This window comes from Plecotus auritus, assembly GCF_963455305.1.
Source record: "Plecotus auritus genome assembly, chromosome: 1".
Lineage (NCBI taxonomy): Eukaryota > Metazoa > Chordata > Mammalia > Chiroptera > Vespertilionidae > Plecotus > Plecotus auritus.
This window is the reverse complement of record NC_137770.1, coordinates 121,715,534-121,732,111: the sequence shown is the minus strand read 5'-3', so window position 1 is coordinate 121,732,111 and position 16,578 is coordinate 121,715,534. Positions and strand designations below refer to the sequence as shown.

Genomic DNA, 16,578 nt, shown 5'->3' with positions numbered 1-16,578 from the left:
ATGACTCCCTGTCCTGGTACTGACCAATCAGTGGAGACCATGACCCTAAAAGAACACACCTAGAAAAACTGATTAATATTCCCTTGAGATTCTCCCTTGAGACTTTGCCTACAATTCCTGCCTTTATTTTTTTTTAAAAATATATATATTTTATTGATTTTTTACAGAGAGGAAGGGAGAGGGATAGAGTTAGAGACATCGATGAGAGAGAAACATTGATCAGCTGCCTCCTGCACACCCTCTACTGGGGATGTGCCCGCAACCAAGGTACATGCCCTTGACTGGAATCGAACCTGGGACCCTTCAGTCCCCAGGCCGATGCTCTATCCACTGAGCCAAACCAGTTAGGGCCAATTCCTGTCTTTAAAACCCTTCAGATTAAGAAACCAGCATGGCCTTGGCCAGTATGGCTCAGTTGTTAGAGTGTCAGCCTGCTCATTCAAGGGTCACAGATTCAGTTCCTGGTCAATGTTTCTCTCTCTCCTCCTCCTCCCCACCACCCCCCCCCCTTTTTTTTTTTTACCTTTCTACTGTCTTTGAAAATCAATGGTGAAAAAAAATATCCTCAGATAAAAAAAAAAAAAAAGAACCCAGCATTTCTTCCTCCACCCTCTTCTTTCCCCAACATTGTGTTCCCCTCTCCCCCTCTCTCAATTCCATCTGCCTTTCCTCCCCTTTCTTCCCTCAAGGTGTATACCTTTGCTTTCTTTCTTCTAAGGTCCAAGGGCCCTTCTTTTGCCTCTGTAATTTGTTTCCTGAGCTCATGGACCTCACTTCTTCCACAGTTCACTTCTACCTCTGTGACTTTCTAAATAAACTTTTGCTTATATTTGAGTCTTGGCCTTGAATTCTTTCTTAGCCAAAACTCAAGGACTGTGGTCTAACACCTGGCGTCATTCACTATTAACAATACAACTTTCTTCAAGTCTATAGCTTAATCACCACCTCTGTTAACTCTCAGGGGACAATCAGAAGAACTCCCATCCATCCCTACCTTCCTCTCTCCTCCCTGATAAAAATATCTACAACACACACTTGGTCTTCACCTTCTCTTCCTACCCTGGTGGAAGGGATTTCCTTTCACCTGCACTCTACATTTCTTCTTAGGCTCTTCTTTTATAAATTATTTCCCTTTCCCCAAAAAATCTTCACATTATTTTTTTCCGGTGATTCTTTCCCATTAGCATTAAAATATTTGCAAGTCTCAACTGTATGTCATCTCAAACAGTCACTCTTTCACTTGCCTTTCAGTCACAAAGAAACTCTGGAGGAAATGTAGCCTGAGCAGTCAGGTGCTGACAAAGTTAGACAGATCTGGGTGGAAGTCTTGGTTTTACATTTTGTTCTAGCTGTGGGACCATGGGCAAGTAATTTTCCCTCTCTGAGCTATAGTTTCCTTGTATGTAAAATGGGGATTGTAGCAATACCTACTTTAGTGGGCTGTTGGGAAGATTAAAAGAGTGCATGTAAAGTGCTTAGCTCAGAGTCTAGTACATGATAAGTGCTCATGGAGATGGCCATCCTAAGTCTTCTTTTCGTAGCCACTTCCTGGCATCCTATCTACTCCTCAGTCTACTATAATCTGGCTTCCTTTCACCACTATTGTGAAAATGCCTTAACCAAGGTACTGTGATTCTGTGACTAAATCCATTTTTCAATTCATTCATTCATTTAACAGTTATTTATTGAGTGTATATGTGCTAGGTTGTTCTAAGTGCTGGGGATAGTGCAGTGACCAAAACAACAAAAATCCCTATTGTCATAGAACTAATATTTTAGTAACCACTCACTCCCTCTGAGATCTCATGGCAGCATCAAGCATCCCAGACCTTCTTACAACCAAACTCCCTTGGCTTAGGAAACACTGCTCTCTCTTGGTTTTCCTTCTAACTTCTTGAATATGCTTCATCATTCTTCTTTTTTTTCACCAATGTCTATGTGCTGGTGTTCCCCAAGTCACAGACTATACTCTTTTTCTCCTCACTTATGCTCTCTCTGGACAATCCCATCCACTCCCACGTAGGCTGATGACTCTTAAACCTTACTTTCTATGCCAAACCTCCTGAAGCTCTACCAGGGGTGGGCAAACTTTTTGACTCGAGGGCCACAATGGGTTCTTAAACTGGACCGGAGGGCAGGAACAAAAGCATGTATGGAGTGTGTGTGTGAACTAATATAAATTCAAAGTAAAGGAGCGGAGGGGAGAGCAAGAGAACCCTCCTCTCTTTCGGCTCCGTGGGCCGGATAGAACAGCCGAACAGGCCGGATCCGGCCCGCGGGCCGTAGTTTGCCCACGGCTGCTCTAGACTCATACACCTCTGCTCAAATGTCTCAAAATTTTGAGCAGAGGTGTATGAGTCTAGACCTCTTCATTCCTTTTCTTGGCTGATCATCTCAGTTTGATAACAGCACCATCTATTAAATCAATAGATCATAAACCCAGACCATAAACCTCTTCCTCCTCCTCCCACCTTTTTAAGTAGATCTCAAGTTAATTCACTCAATATTTACTGTCAAACACTGTGTTAAGCACTGAGATTACAACAGTGGAAAAGAAAGATCCAATTAAGTCTTATAACTACAAATCCTTATTATCACAACATCATCATCATCTTCCCACTTCCATTGGTCAATGCCTTAATTCAGCCTCTCATAAATTCTCACCTGGGTGACTATAAAAAAAATCTCCCAGGTGGTCTCTCCCGGCCTCCATATATACTCCATTTCAATCTACTATCCTTTGTGATCTTTTAATATGAAAATCAGATTATGACAATCTCTGCTCAAAGTCCTCCAATGGCTCCCATAGCGTTCAGGATAAAGTCCAGAATCCACTGGGTGATAATAAACTCTAGTCATGTCTTTCCCTGTTGTAGAAAATCTGTATAGAAACTCTCACAGTAGCACAATGAACTCTTTACAGAACCCTGAATACCCCCAATTTTCTCCATACTTTTCTTTGCACACATTGCTTCTTCCAATTGAAACAAATTTGCATTGCTTCCACATCTCACCTGATTAAGAAAGAGCGCTGGTTTTCCTTTTATAAAGCTTTGCTATTAGGCCCCCACCCTATCCTACGAGACCTTCCTATGTGATCATGAATCTTTCATGACATTTATCTTAATATACATTTATCTTAATATACTCTGTTTGTCCATTTCCTCACTGAGGCTGTGAGTTCCTCCACAGCAGGGACCAATCTCAGTGTCTTTGTATTCCCAGTACCTGACACAATAAATATTTCCTGAAAATAATGAATGATGCTAGAATTTAAAAATGCATACTTAATGTTATATATGCATAATGATTAGGCTACATGATAATCAGGTATAAATGACAACAGTTAATGTAGAGATTACTTTTATACACCCAAACCTAGTATTTTGGGGACTGGGGTGGGAGATGGTAAGAAGATATACAGGCATACAGAAATTACCTTTTTAGACACTGCTCTGAAAGGGGGTCCATAAATCTAAAGATTCATGACTTTTCACTTTTCTAGACAGGACAACTCATTGCTACATTAGAGTATCAAGAAACTCTGTCTTTACCTCAATGCACAACAGCCTCTCCCTCCACCAGCCCTTCTTCTCCCTCAATCAAAACATTTCTATCATATTAATGTGTTTAATTCACAGAATCTTAGCAGCATGGAGAAAACACATTCATTTTGGTTATAAATTGGCATTTGGTTTGGTTTCTGGAGCGGAAACTAGGAAAGTCAACCCAGCCTTTGGCACCTTCCCACTCTTTCAGGTCTACCCTGCCCTATATCTCCTTGTACTTGCCTAGGTTGGTGCCAATGTTATTGGTTCTCCACGCACACTTTGTTCCCCTCCCCCTAATCCCTTTATATACGTAACATCCAGGCTTCCTTTCTGAAAACTCAACCTAATAAAAACCCTTGAAATAATTCATTTCTCACTCATTTTTTCATTCCAACCAAAATATATTGAGCACTTACTGTGCATCAGGAACTGTGCTAGGTGCTGGGGCAGTTAAAAAGAAAAACAAGCCCTGGTCCCTGGCCTTGAGGAGCTCACAGTCTAGTGGGAGAGACAAATACAAACAATTACAAAACAGCGCGATAAGGACTACAGTAGATATCATAGCTATCTCCAAAAAGGGAAGCAGGCTTAACCTTGGAGGGAACGTCTGACCAGGAACCTTGAACCCCAAGTTGGTATTTGCCAGGCCATCAAGTGGGGATGAGGAACTCCAAAGCCTGGGAAGCAGTTAGTACAAAAGTACAATGGCGTGGTTGGGGAAAAAGGCAAGGCCATCCCTGTCAAACTTCTTATCCCAGTAAAGCAGGAGTCTGAGAAACCAGCTACCCTGAGCCCGGAGCCCCTCCATAGTGCTGCTGAATTCAGTTTGGACCATGGTGCATCCTCCCGAGTCCCAAGATTGTGCATCCTCCAGAGACGTCTAATTACTACTCAGAAGTGCAACTGGTCCAGACCACAGATGAATCCTGGATGCTCTTCCTTACGTCTTCTTTTGTTAAAGTTGTAGTTAAAAGTTTTCTTTTTCCCTCTACTTTTAAATCTTGATCTATTCTCCGCCTCTTCCCCTATGATCCCATTGAAAACATCTCCCTATAATTATACATTCCAAGAGATAACCTGGTTAACATTTTGCAGTCTTTCAATTTTTGAAAAGACATAGATTAATTTTTAAAACAAAAAGAGAGCTTAATACATATTAGTAACTTTTTTCCACTTAACAAAATGATCTGCAGATCTTTTATTATCAACATATATAAATCTACATCACTTTTAGATGCTGAACAGAATCCCATTTTTGAGATATACTTTAAAGATTTAAAGTCCTAACCCCTCTCCTCTTTGTTGACATCTGGACATACTTCTAAGTTTTTGACATAATAAAAAATATCTAGTAAATAGTTGTGTGTATCCTTTTTAAAAAGCAATGTTGTGAGAGATTTCTGTAGGAAAATTCCTAGAAGTGAAAATGTTAAGCCAAAGATATGAAATATTTTTGTTTTGATACTGCCAAATTACTCTTCCTAAATGATTGCACTGATTTACATCTGAACCAACATATGTGGTCCCATCTCTTCATATCCTTCCAAAACTAGACTGTCTCAATGCTTTTTCATTAATGCCAGCCTGATAAACATATCATTTTAAAATTTATATTTCTTTAATAATGAATAAATTTGAGCACTGCTTTGCATTTACTATCCGTATTCTTTGTACTTTTTTTGTTTTTTTTTGTTTTTTTTTTTTCATTCTTTTTTTCTTTTTTTTTTTTTTGATTTTATTTTTTAAATAAATCTTTATTCAGATTATTACAATTATTTCTCCTTTTTTCCCCCATAGTTCCCCTCCAGCCATTTCCCACCCCACCTTCTGCCCTTACCTACCCCCCACTGTCCTCATCCATAGGTGTATGATTTTTGTCCAGTCTCTTTATGAACCCCCCCATACCCCTTTCCCCCTGAGAATTATCAGTCCACTCCCTTTCTATGCCCCTGATTCTATTGTATTCACCAGATTATTCTGTTCCTCAGGTTTTTAATTCACTTGATTTTTAGGTTCACTTGTTGATAGATATGTATTTGTTGTTCATAATTTTTATCTTTCCTTTTTTCTTCTTCCTCTTCTTTAAGAATACCTTTCAGCATTTCATATAATATTGGTTTGGTGGTGATGAACTCCTTTAGCTTTTTCTTGTCTGTGAAACTCTTTATCTGCCCTTCAATTCTGAATGATAGCTTTGCTGGGTAGAGTAATCTTGGTTGTAGGTTCTTGCTATTCATCACATTGAAAATTTCTTGCCACTCCCGTCTGGCCTGCATAGTTTCCGTTGAAAAGTCAGCTGACAGTCGTATGGGTGCTCCCCTGTAGGTAACTAACTGTTTTTCTCTTGCTGCTTTTAATATTCTCTCTTTGTCTTTTGCTCTTGGCATTTTAATTATGATGTGTCTTGGTGTAGTCCTCTTTGGATTCCTTTTGTTTGGGGTTCTGTGGGCTTCCTGGACTTGTAAGTCTATTTCTTTCACCAGGTGGGGGAAGTTTTCGGTCATTATTTCTTCAAATAGGTTTTCAGTATTTTGCTCTCTCTCTTCTTCTGGCACCCCCATAATTCTGATGTTGGTACGCTTGAAGTTGTCCCAGAGTCTTCTTACATTATCTTCAACTTTTTGGATTTTTTTTTTTGCTTTTTGCTTTTTCGGTTGAGTGTTTTTTGCTTCTTTGTATTTCAATTCTTTGACTTGATTTTTGTGTTCCTCTTGTCTGTTTTTGGGTCTCTGTATAATATTTTTTATTTCAGTCAGTGTATGTTTAATTTCTAGTTGGTCCTTTTTCATCTCTTCGAGGGTCTCATTATATTTATCGGCCTTTTCTAGGATATTCTTAAAAAGCCTTATAACCGTGGTTTTGAATTCTATATCCAGTCGTTTGTTTTCTTCCATTTCTTTCGTTTGTGATCTGATTCTTAGACACCGCATTTTCACTGCTTCCCTGAGTTGGTAGATTTGTGTGCTAGGTTTCCAATTTGGCCCAGTGGGTCTGCCTCCCCAGTTAACCTGAGGTGGACACTCTTGGTGCACCCCTTTGTGGACTGTGTGTACAGCCTTGTTGTAATTAAGTCTTTATTGTTGTTGGTATCACTGGGAAGAATTGACCTCCAGGCCAGTTGGCTGTAAGGATCAGCTGTGTCTATGCTGGGAGAAGTCCGGTGCTGGAGACAGCCTTATAGGATTAGACTTGCCAAATTGCAATAGCCTCTGTGCTCAGCTTGGATGGGGTGGAGTCTCAGTCTTGGCTTCCCATCAGCCTTGCCCTTGCTAGCACGTGTGTGCCTTCAGTCCTCTGCCTTCCAGGCTCCCGATTCTCCGCCCGAGAGTCCAGACTCCCCCCACAAGAGCGTGGGTCTCCGGGGGCTCGCCTGGAACTGGGGTTCACTGCAGTCAGAACTGGGGCTCACTTCAGTCAGAACTGGTGTTCAGTGCCGTCAGGAGCCTCTGACTCCCTTCTGCTAGGGAAAGCCTGTGGCAGCCTCCGCAGCCTTTGTGCGCACTGGCGCGAGCGGACTTTCAGTCTTCCGCCTTCCCCGGCTCCCGAGTCTCCGCCCGAGAGTCCAGACTCCCCCCACAAGAGCGTGGGTCTCCAGGGGCTCGCCTGGAACTGGGGTTCACTGCAGTCAGAAATGGGGCTCACTTCAGTCAGAACTGGGGTTTTGTGCCGTCAGGAGCCTCTCACTCCCTTCCGCTAGGGAAAGCCTGTGGCAGCCTCCCGCAGCCTTTGTGCGCACTGGCGCGAGCGGACTTTCAGTCTTCCGCCTTCCCCGGCTCCCGAGTCTCCGCCCGAGAGTCCAGACTCCCCCCACAAGAGCGTGGGTCCCCGGGGGCTCGCCTGGAACTGGGGTTCACTGCAGTCAGAACTGGGGCTCACTTCAGTCAGAACTGGGGTTTTGTGCCGTCAGGAGCCTCTCACTCCCTTCCGCTAGGGAAAGCCTGTGGCAGCCTCCCGCAGCCTTTGTGCGCACTGGCGCGAGCGGACTTTCAGTCTTCCGCCTTCCCCGGCTCCCGAGTCTCCGCCTGAGAGTCCAGACTCCCCCCACAAGAGCGTGGGTCTCCAGGGGCTCGCCTGGAACTGGGGTTCACTGCAGTCAGAAATGGGGCTCACTTCAGTCAGAACTGGGGTTTTGTGCCGTCAGGAGCCTCTCACTCCCTTCCGCTAGGGAAAGCCTGTGGCAGCCTCCCGCAGCCTTTGTGCGCACTGGCGCGAGCGGACTTTCAGTCTTCCGCCTTCCCCGGCTCCCGAGTCTCCGCCCGAGAGTCCAGACTCCCCCCACAAGAGCGTGGGTCCCCGGGGGCTCGCCTGGAACTGGGGTTCACTGCAGTCAGAACTGGGGCTCACTTCAGTCAGAACTGGAGTTCAGTGCCGTCAGTAGCCTCTCACTCCCTTCCGCTAGGGAAAGCCTGTGGCAGCCTCCCGCAGCCTTTGTGCGCACTGGCGCGAGCGGACTTTCAGTCTTCCGCCTTCCCCGGCTCCCGAGTCTCCGCCCGAGAGTCCAGACTCCCCCCACAAGAGCGTGGGTCCCCAGGGGCTCGCCCGGAATAGGTGTTCAGTGCAGTCAGAACTGGGGTTCAATGCGGTCGGGGGCTCCCTTCCCCCTTCCGCCAGAGAAAGCCAGCCAGGCACTCCGCCGCCCTTCCTCTCTGCGCGCACAAAGACCCTTTGCCGTACCTCCAATTCTCTGTGAGCTTTTCTCCTTCCTTCTAGTTGTAGAATTTTCACTCAGTCAGCTTTCCTGCGGTTCTGGATGGTGTCCGTTCTGTCTTTTAGTTGTAGTTTTGAAATTGTTGTGCGAGGCAGCAGTTTAGGTGTTTACCTATGCCGCCATCTTGGTTTCTCCCTCTTTGTACTTTTTTTGGTTAATTTTCTTTTATTGATTTGTAAAGGTCTTTCTAGATTTTAAACTTGTCTTCTAAGATTACAAATATTCACTCTATTTTGACTTTTATTCTATCATTCATTCATTCATTCATTCATGTTCATTTTCACCTGAGGATATTTTTCCATTTGTTTTCAGAGAGAATGGGAAGGAGGGAGAGAGGGAAGAGGAAAGATAAGGAGAAACATCAATGTGAGAGAGACACACAGATTGGTTGCCTCCCACCTGTGCCCTAACCAGGGCCGGGGACAAACCCACAACCCAGGTAATCAAACCCGATCCTTCTGTGCACCGGCCAACACTCTATCACTGAGCCACACAGGCCAAGGCATGACTTTTATTTTTTTAATCTTATGGGTTATTTTGCTTTACTTTTATGCAGTGAAATCTGTTCATTTCTTCCTTTATGGTTTCCTTTATTTGCTGGCTTAGCAAGTCCTCCTCTACCCCTAGGAGTATATGAAGTCTCCTTTATTTCCTTCTAATATTTTTATGGCATACCTTTTATCTTTAGATCTTTAATCTACCTGGAATTTCCTTTTGTGATTGATATGAGGTAAAGATTTAATTTTTTTCCAAATGGATAATAGGCCATCCCTACCCATTTATTGACTAATCCATAGTTTCACTTTTAATTGGACATTCATCCTTTATCACATATTAAGTTCTCATGTATATATGAACTCTTACTTATTTCTGGAACTTATTTTCTTGGCAATCTTACAGGCAGGTAAGTCTACCATGTCATATTTCTATCACCTTTTGTCACTCTGCCCAATATATAATTGCCTCTGCTCATTTTTGGACCCACACTCCCATTCCTGTTTAAGTGTTTGCTTTCCTCCACAAACCACCTGTACTACATGTCACCCACTCCTCAGTCTTTCCTACTTCCTCCTTAATGGAAGTTGGCTCTCCTAGGAATGCTACCTCTCCTACAAGTCATTCTGAGGTGGCTCCTTCTCACATCCTCAGGTTGGGATCTGGGGTTGCTGTCAGGCCCTCTAGCTTCAAGTGAAAACAAAATAAAAACGCACCTGACTAGTGTGGCTCAGTAGTTGAGCATCGACCTATGAACCAGGAGGTGACAGTTCAATTCCGGGTCTGGGCATATGCCTGGGTTTTGGGTTCGATCCCCAGTAGAGGGCGTGCAGGAGGCAGCCGATCAATGATTCGCTCTCATCATTAATGTTCCTATATCTCCCTCTCCCTTCCTTTCTGAAATCAATAATATATTAAAAAAACAAAACACAAAAAAATGCTCTTCTGTGGCTCATGCCATCCAGCTGTAAAATCTTGGGGCTCTCCTTGTCACAACAGCCTGCAACTTCCTGGTTACTTCTTTATTTACCCAAGACTTTGGATCTTCCTCCCCATCCTAAAGCTTGCTATTATCCCAGATGATTTAAATACTCAAGAAGAACTAACCCACATTCTGGCTTAGCAGTTATCCAACACCTTTTTCCTCCTCACCCCCACCCCCACATGGTCACCTTTTGGAAATTCTTGTCCCCTGGAAGTGCTCCAACTCATTCTCTCAAGCTTCAGTACCATGTAGCTGTTTGCTAGAAACTAGGCACCTCACACTTAACAGGCCCAAAATCAAACTTACTTTTTATTATTCTCACCCCACTTCTAACCTCTTAATCAGTATCTGTCTCTTTTCATTCCATCCTTCCTCTCTTCCCGTCCTCTTTTGTTGTTTTCCATATCTTTGTAAATGGCAGCAGAAGACATTCAAATTGCTACATCATAAATCTGGAGTGTTTCTCAGATGATTTGGGTCTACTTCTCTAGCTTCAGAAATTGCTGGCTCACCCTGGAACTGTTTGCTTCAACCATAATGACCGCAAGTTCCTTGAATATGGCATGAAAGCTTCTTTCCTGAAGGCTTTTCCCACATGCAGTTCTTTTTATGTGGATTACTACCTCCATCTCCACCAATTCCTACTTTCAGATATCATTAGACAGCTCTTTATGGAAGCCTCTCAAAATGTACCTACAAATGCACAAACACACTTGGGTCAGGTGCTCCCAAAGCACATTATACTTCAATTATCAGCAAAAATCATACTTCTTTGTATGCCTGAATTCCCACTTCCAGAGACTGTAAGTTCTTTAAGGATGGGGGCAGTTCAATCAATATTCTTTGGACCAGAGCTACTGACAAACTATAGTTGCTTAAAATCCTACTGGTACTAAAAACTATAGTTGCTTAAAATCCTAATGGATGGAAGGAAAGAAGCCAGCCAGAAATACTCCTGGAATATTGATCATGATGGACCAGGTATCAAAATATTCATAGCCTGAGTGCTAGCGGTTAAATAATTAGATGTTAGAAGTGTGATTCAAATCTCTAATTGGTAAAATACTTGATGAAGATACTTATGAGTTGATTACCCCACGATTGCACAGTAAAAAGAGCACAATATCTGTAGACAGACAGGCCTGACTGGAATTTTTGCTCCACTACTGCCAGCTGTGTAACCCTGGACATATCATTTAGCTTCTGTGAGTCTCAGTTTTGAAGTTGGAGATAATACCAACCTCATAGAATTGTTATGAAGGGCATAATATACAGCAAGTGCCAAACATTCAATAAATGCTAGTTTCTTTCCATTTTCTACTTCCATTTTCCCCATAAGTCAGGGGCTGGGGGCCTTGTGGGATAACCATACCATTAGCAGCAACTTCCCCAAGAGTGTTTCATGAACTTCTTTCAGAAGCCTGAAGGCTCCATGGCTGTGTGATGCCACCTTGTATGACAAACAGGCTGATACTCCAACATATAAGAGGAACATAAGCTTGGAACTCTGAATCTGCCTCAAACTAGGACTGTGGCCCCAATCAAAAGATCAAAGCTACCAATGTGGGATCCCAGTACTAGTTACCATCAGAACAAAGTCAAATAGGACAGAATTTAAAAATTTTCGGTGTACCTGGTAAGCCATTTCACTTGTTCCCATTCTAAAGCTTTACAAAAGAAGGGGAGACTGCTTACTGACACCTGAGCTGGCAAATGCCCAAATTTCTACATCTGAGCACACATGTCCAAAGCAAAGAGTTCTACACTATAGCTAAACCCAAACCAACCTCAAATGTGGCCACAATGAGAGCACACCGCTACTGGCTGGAGATCAGGATTGAGTGCATGGCCAGGAAGCTTCCAGCTGTCGCCAACCAGTGGTTCGGAGACCAATGGTGATCCATGAGGTCCGAAAGGTTGGCAACTGCTGGTTAAGCAATAACTGAAGCTTAAAACAGAAGCAAAGGAAATGAAAGAGAGAAGTTCCTGACCCAATAACAGATCTTATTAGCTAGAACCAGGAATAGAGAAGAGAAGCAAATTCATTTCTCTATGACAATGAACTACAGACCATAAACCTTGAGGCAGATCACAGAAAACCATTCCACAAAAACCTATCTCACGTCTACAGACACAACCTCCTCTCTTCAGCTGACCTTGCTGTCCGTGCCCCCACAAAGTGGGAGAAAGGTCCTACTTAATCCAACTGGTTAAACCTCTTGATGGTGCACACTGACTCTACTCTTATCACTTATTTCCAGGGCCAGCAGGGGAAATTTACAAAAATGCAGAAACATAACAGTGACCTCCTTCATTTCTAAAAGAAGCATTGGTTAGGCAGTAAAACTTTCCTTTTGTATAATCAACAGGAAAAGGATTAGTTTTATGCCTTTAACAGGCTAATATATTGACAACAAGCCCCAGAAAGAGGCTGTACAGATATAAGAAAAAAAGCAAAAAAGCCTATACCTGCGATTAGAAACAAAAACAAACCAATAAAAAGAAGGTACCAACAAGCAAAACTCTACAATGCTCTGCTTCACTCATTTGGTGGAGAGGAAGTGGGGTGAAAGAAGAGCAGGAGGGACACCACTAGGACTGACTTTTTATTTTTGTTTTATTTTACAATCACTGAGTTCTTCCTTTTACTTACATGTAAAGACATTCATCACTATCTCCTTGTTATCTTCAGAAATGTTTGGAATATAAGCAGATTATTTTTTTTAATGCAGCAGTAGCTGCTTGAAAATTAGGCAGGTTGCCTGCGGGCACATCCTATATAATAAAAACCTAATATGCAAATTGACCGAACAGTGGAATGACCAGTAGCTATGAAGTGCACTGATCACCAGGGGGCAGATGCTCAACACAGGAGCTGCCTCCAGCCCACAGGCCCCAGGCCAGCCAAGGCGGGTGCCAGCAGGGGGGCGGGGGCCCAATCACCCTGCCAGTTGCCCCACAGATTGGTCCTGATCACCAGCCAGGCCTAGGGACCCTACCCGTGCACGAATTTCATACACTGGGCCTCTAGTAGTTAAATAAGCAACTAGTAAACATTCTCTGGCTGATTCCTGAATAAATCATGCTCCAGACCAAGTACGCCACTGTACAGAGTCTTCAAGCAGAAAATACAAGGCAGGGCGAGCAACAATGGCTCAAGGAAATAAGACTTAATTTTTCATTAATCAGGTCCAGACTACCACACACATCTTGATCAAGCAGAGCTCCTTGGGCTCAGTACTATCCAGGGTTATCTAAAAAGCATTACAAATTAGTAATAAAGAAAAAAACAGAGGAGAGGCTTACTGAGGCACAACAATTATTTTGCTCCTAAAAACTAGATCCTTCTGCCTATCTCCTTTCCAAATCTTATTATTTCTCCTCCTTCATGTGTCCCTCTATTCTCCTTCACAAGAAAAATAATTCTACTATAGAATTCTATGGTGTTTCTTCCTCTTTTGCTTTTAAGAGAAGAAACTTAGTGGAAATCAAGTTAATGATTATTAACTTGTCCTTGTCCTTGTTATGGGAAAGGTTAAAGTGTACACAGCTACTAGTCTAATTAGAGTGGAGAAAACAAATCAGCATTATTCTTTCTCTCCAGCCATTAAATACTATGGCTTCAATCATCTAGTTTCAGGGAAAGCAAAGGAGACAGCAGGCAAATGACATAATCAGATTTAGCCACTTAACCTGAAAAATTAGGGCTTTATCAGCTCCATTAAATCACCCAAAAAAGTATTTGGGCAACATTAGATGGGTGCCATCCCAAATGATCAGATCTTTGATTTGCAAACAGGATGTGGCTTAATAACCAAAACACAGAACTAGATATCTAGAGCCTAAAATAATTCCATTTAACAGGTTTAACAATATGTAGCACACACTCTCCAGTTGACAGAAACACCTCTCAATGACAGTTGGCAAATCCTCAACATCTCCACAGATCACTTAGAAGCTGGAGGGCTATGGCTAACCCTTGAAGGTGAATTCAGAATAGAATGGAAACTCAGTAGTAGACTTGTTTTTCAGAAAAGGGAAGTATGAATCTTACTGAATTCGAGGTTCAGATCAAAACCAGAAGTTGTGCTGCATTAAGAAAAACACTGGCCTAAAACTACAAGGAAGTTATTTGGAGGAACGGGATGAAAAGCAGTTAGCTAAGATTTAACTTGCCTATGTTGTTTCCTTTACTAAAATAAGCCCCCAAGGAGAAATATACCCTTGTTTGGGCCTTGTTGATGGTACTTTCCCCTCCATCAATTCATCTCTTCCTACTCCCTCCTCAGAAATAGGATTATAGCTCAAGTCATCTGAAAGCCTCCCCAGAAAACTGTTTCAAAGGGAAGGCTCCATGTAAAGAACAACAGAGAAAGAAGTTACTCATATGTCTTTGGTAATGTTCATCCAAACCAGTTTTTATTATCTTTCAATGGATAAGAACTCCTCAACTAGCAGAGTAAATTCATTCACAAAAAGGTAATAAAATGAAATAAACACTTTATTTAATTTCTTATCTGCCTCCAAATCTATTTCATTAGGAATTTACAGCATCCTATTGTCACATAACCGTGGTAATGGAGGTAAAGGCTTAATTTAGAAGTACAGGATTATCCTAATTTATACAATAGTAGTAAACATCCTAATTACCACATTTTGAGCATTTTATAATACATTGTGTCCTTTTGCTTCATATTTCCCCACTTGGACTGCAAAGCTTGAACCTAGGTCTTCTACTTTTCTTATAACATCCATAGTGCCCACCACTGGGATAGGCACAAAGCAATTACATGACAGATCTATGTTTTTTTGCACAAGCCAGGCCCTAACTGTTCTATATAAAACTAAACATATTTTGAGTGCCAATCCTGTGTAAGGCATTCTAATACTTGTCACAAAGGACTAAGAGAAATATGTGCTATACCACACAACAATAGCAGGCCTTTTATCCTCCCAGCCTAACGCATTTCACCTTGAGGCCAAGACTCTCTGTCATTCTCTAACTGCCATCTGTTTAATTACATGCTTTTAATTCTATATCAAATGAAAATTTTTGTGAAAGTAATTTAAGCACAGTTGAAATATCACTCAAAATGATGTTACCATGTGGCCCAACCATAAATATGGTTTCCACTCATAAACACCTACCCGTCACAACCAGAGAACTAGATTCCAGATTTTCAAAACTCTATAAATTTTACATGCATAAAATAGAATTTGATTCCTTTGTGTTGCTGACTGCACTCATTAATTTGCTTTAAAATAATAATCCTCAAACACATTTTCAGCAGTTGCCTTAAAGAAAATTGCTAACCCCTGCTAATTTAGATAAAACCAATATCCAAAGCACTCCTGACTTTTCATTTAATCCCACTTTATCTCCACCCCGGAACCCCATCCCTCACCACTCCCCAGCCCCCATCCTCATCACACATACCAGCCCAGCACTTTTGAGATCAATCATAACCCTTTGTGACTGTTCAAGCCTTGTACCCTTCCTGGAATACCCTCCTTTCAGCCCAGGCCCATTATATTCACCACCTCACTATAGGTGGTTGCTCAAAACTCATTTTCTTACGGAAGTGTTCTATGACTTCTCGCACCGTTTAAACAGTTCCTGAACATGCTATGTGTCAGACACTGTCATGTAATTTTGCGTAGATCAATACATTTCCCACGTTTTGTTATACGAATTTTGGATATCAGCTCTGGTCTCTACCCAGCTCTAGCCACAGTTTCACTAGGACCCTGTGACTCTTGAACACTTTAAGAGGGATCTCCTTAGATGTCTATTGGCACAGTATTTTCAGTAATTTGGTATCCTGATTGAACTGTAGTCCTATAGCAGGCATTTTGGGTGAAATACAGTCCGAGGGTAGGAGTTCAGTGAAGTGAATGGCATTAGTGGACTAAACCTCGGGGAGGCTGAGACAGCCGGCGGGATAGGGCAGGACAAAGTGGAGACTAGAGAGTAGGGCAAAAGCCCCACGAAGGGCGTCTCAGGAAGTCTGGGAGTTGTCCCAAGGCAGACAGGCTCAGAGCCCAGAAGCAGGCGGGGCAGGTCCGGCTCACCTGTGAGGGCAGGACGTTGCCAAGACTCGGAACCGAAGAGCAGGTCACGGTAGCGCTGGAAAGCCTCATCGAGGACGGAGCAGCCCGACTGCGCGGCCGATCTGACGTGGTACTTGAATTGGAAGCTGTGCGGGGAGATGGTGTAGTGCCAGTCGGAGGTCTGGATGTACTGGGGCCAAGGCCACAGGGCTGTGGCCGGCCCAGGGAACGCTGCCGCCAGCAGCAGCGAGAGCCAGAGCTTGGAGCCTGCCATGGCCCGCCAGTCTCCTTGGTCCCAGCGGGCCGGACCACGTGACCGCCCGGTCAGGTGAGCGGCGCCCGCGTGACAACCGGCGTGTCACGTGACCAGGTGCTCTTCACCCCCGATCCGAAACACAACCTTGCCCCTTCTCCTGGCGACTCCGGGCGTCCAGCGACTTGGGCCGCGGAGGATGATGGGCATCGGCGATGGCCTGGTTCCGCCTGCTCGAGGGCCTGGTGGCGCAGTCGCTGGTGTTTACCGCCGATGCCATGCCTGCCCTCATAGGACTGTGAGCGCCCCAGGCTGTTGAAGTGCCACGAAGGGAGCGGAAAAGGAAAGTCCTCAGACTGGGGACTTCTAGGCTGAATCATGAAGGAGAAATAAGAGTTCGCCAGGAAGCAGAAGAGAGGATTAAAACCACAGATTGTGATTCGAAATGCTGTGGGGCTGGGATTAAGTAGTAGGAATGGCCCTTCTAGAGAGAGGATCATAAGATCACAAAAATATGATCTACTTATGACTGGGG

At 43.3% G+C, this 16,578-nt stretch overlaps 1 protein-coding gene across 8 annotated transcripts in view; it reads right to left on the bottom strand.

The window, feature by feature from the left end:
- HEXA (hexosaminidase subunit alpha) overlaps nt 1-16,228 on the bottom strand; it is a 91,875-nt gene extending 75,647 nt beyond the window's left edge. For 6 of the 8 annotated variants that reach the window (XM_080669846.1, XM_080669849.1, XM_080669843.1 and 3 more), the window contains exon 1: nt 15,812-16,228. In XM_080669846.1, the coding sequence (XP_080525972.1) occupies nt 15,812-16,064 (253 nt within the window). In that variant the 5' untranslated portion in view covers nt 16,065-16,228. The remainder of the gene's footprint in view (nt 1-15,811) is intronic. The other 2 variants (XM_080669845.1, XM_080669850.1) reach the window with 1 other exon arrangement.
- Between the last annotated feature and the right edge of the window lie 350 nt (nt 16,229-16,578).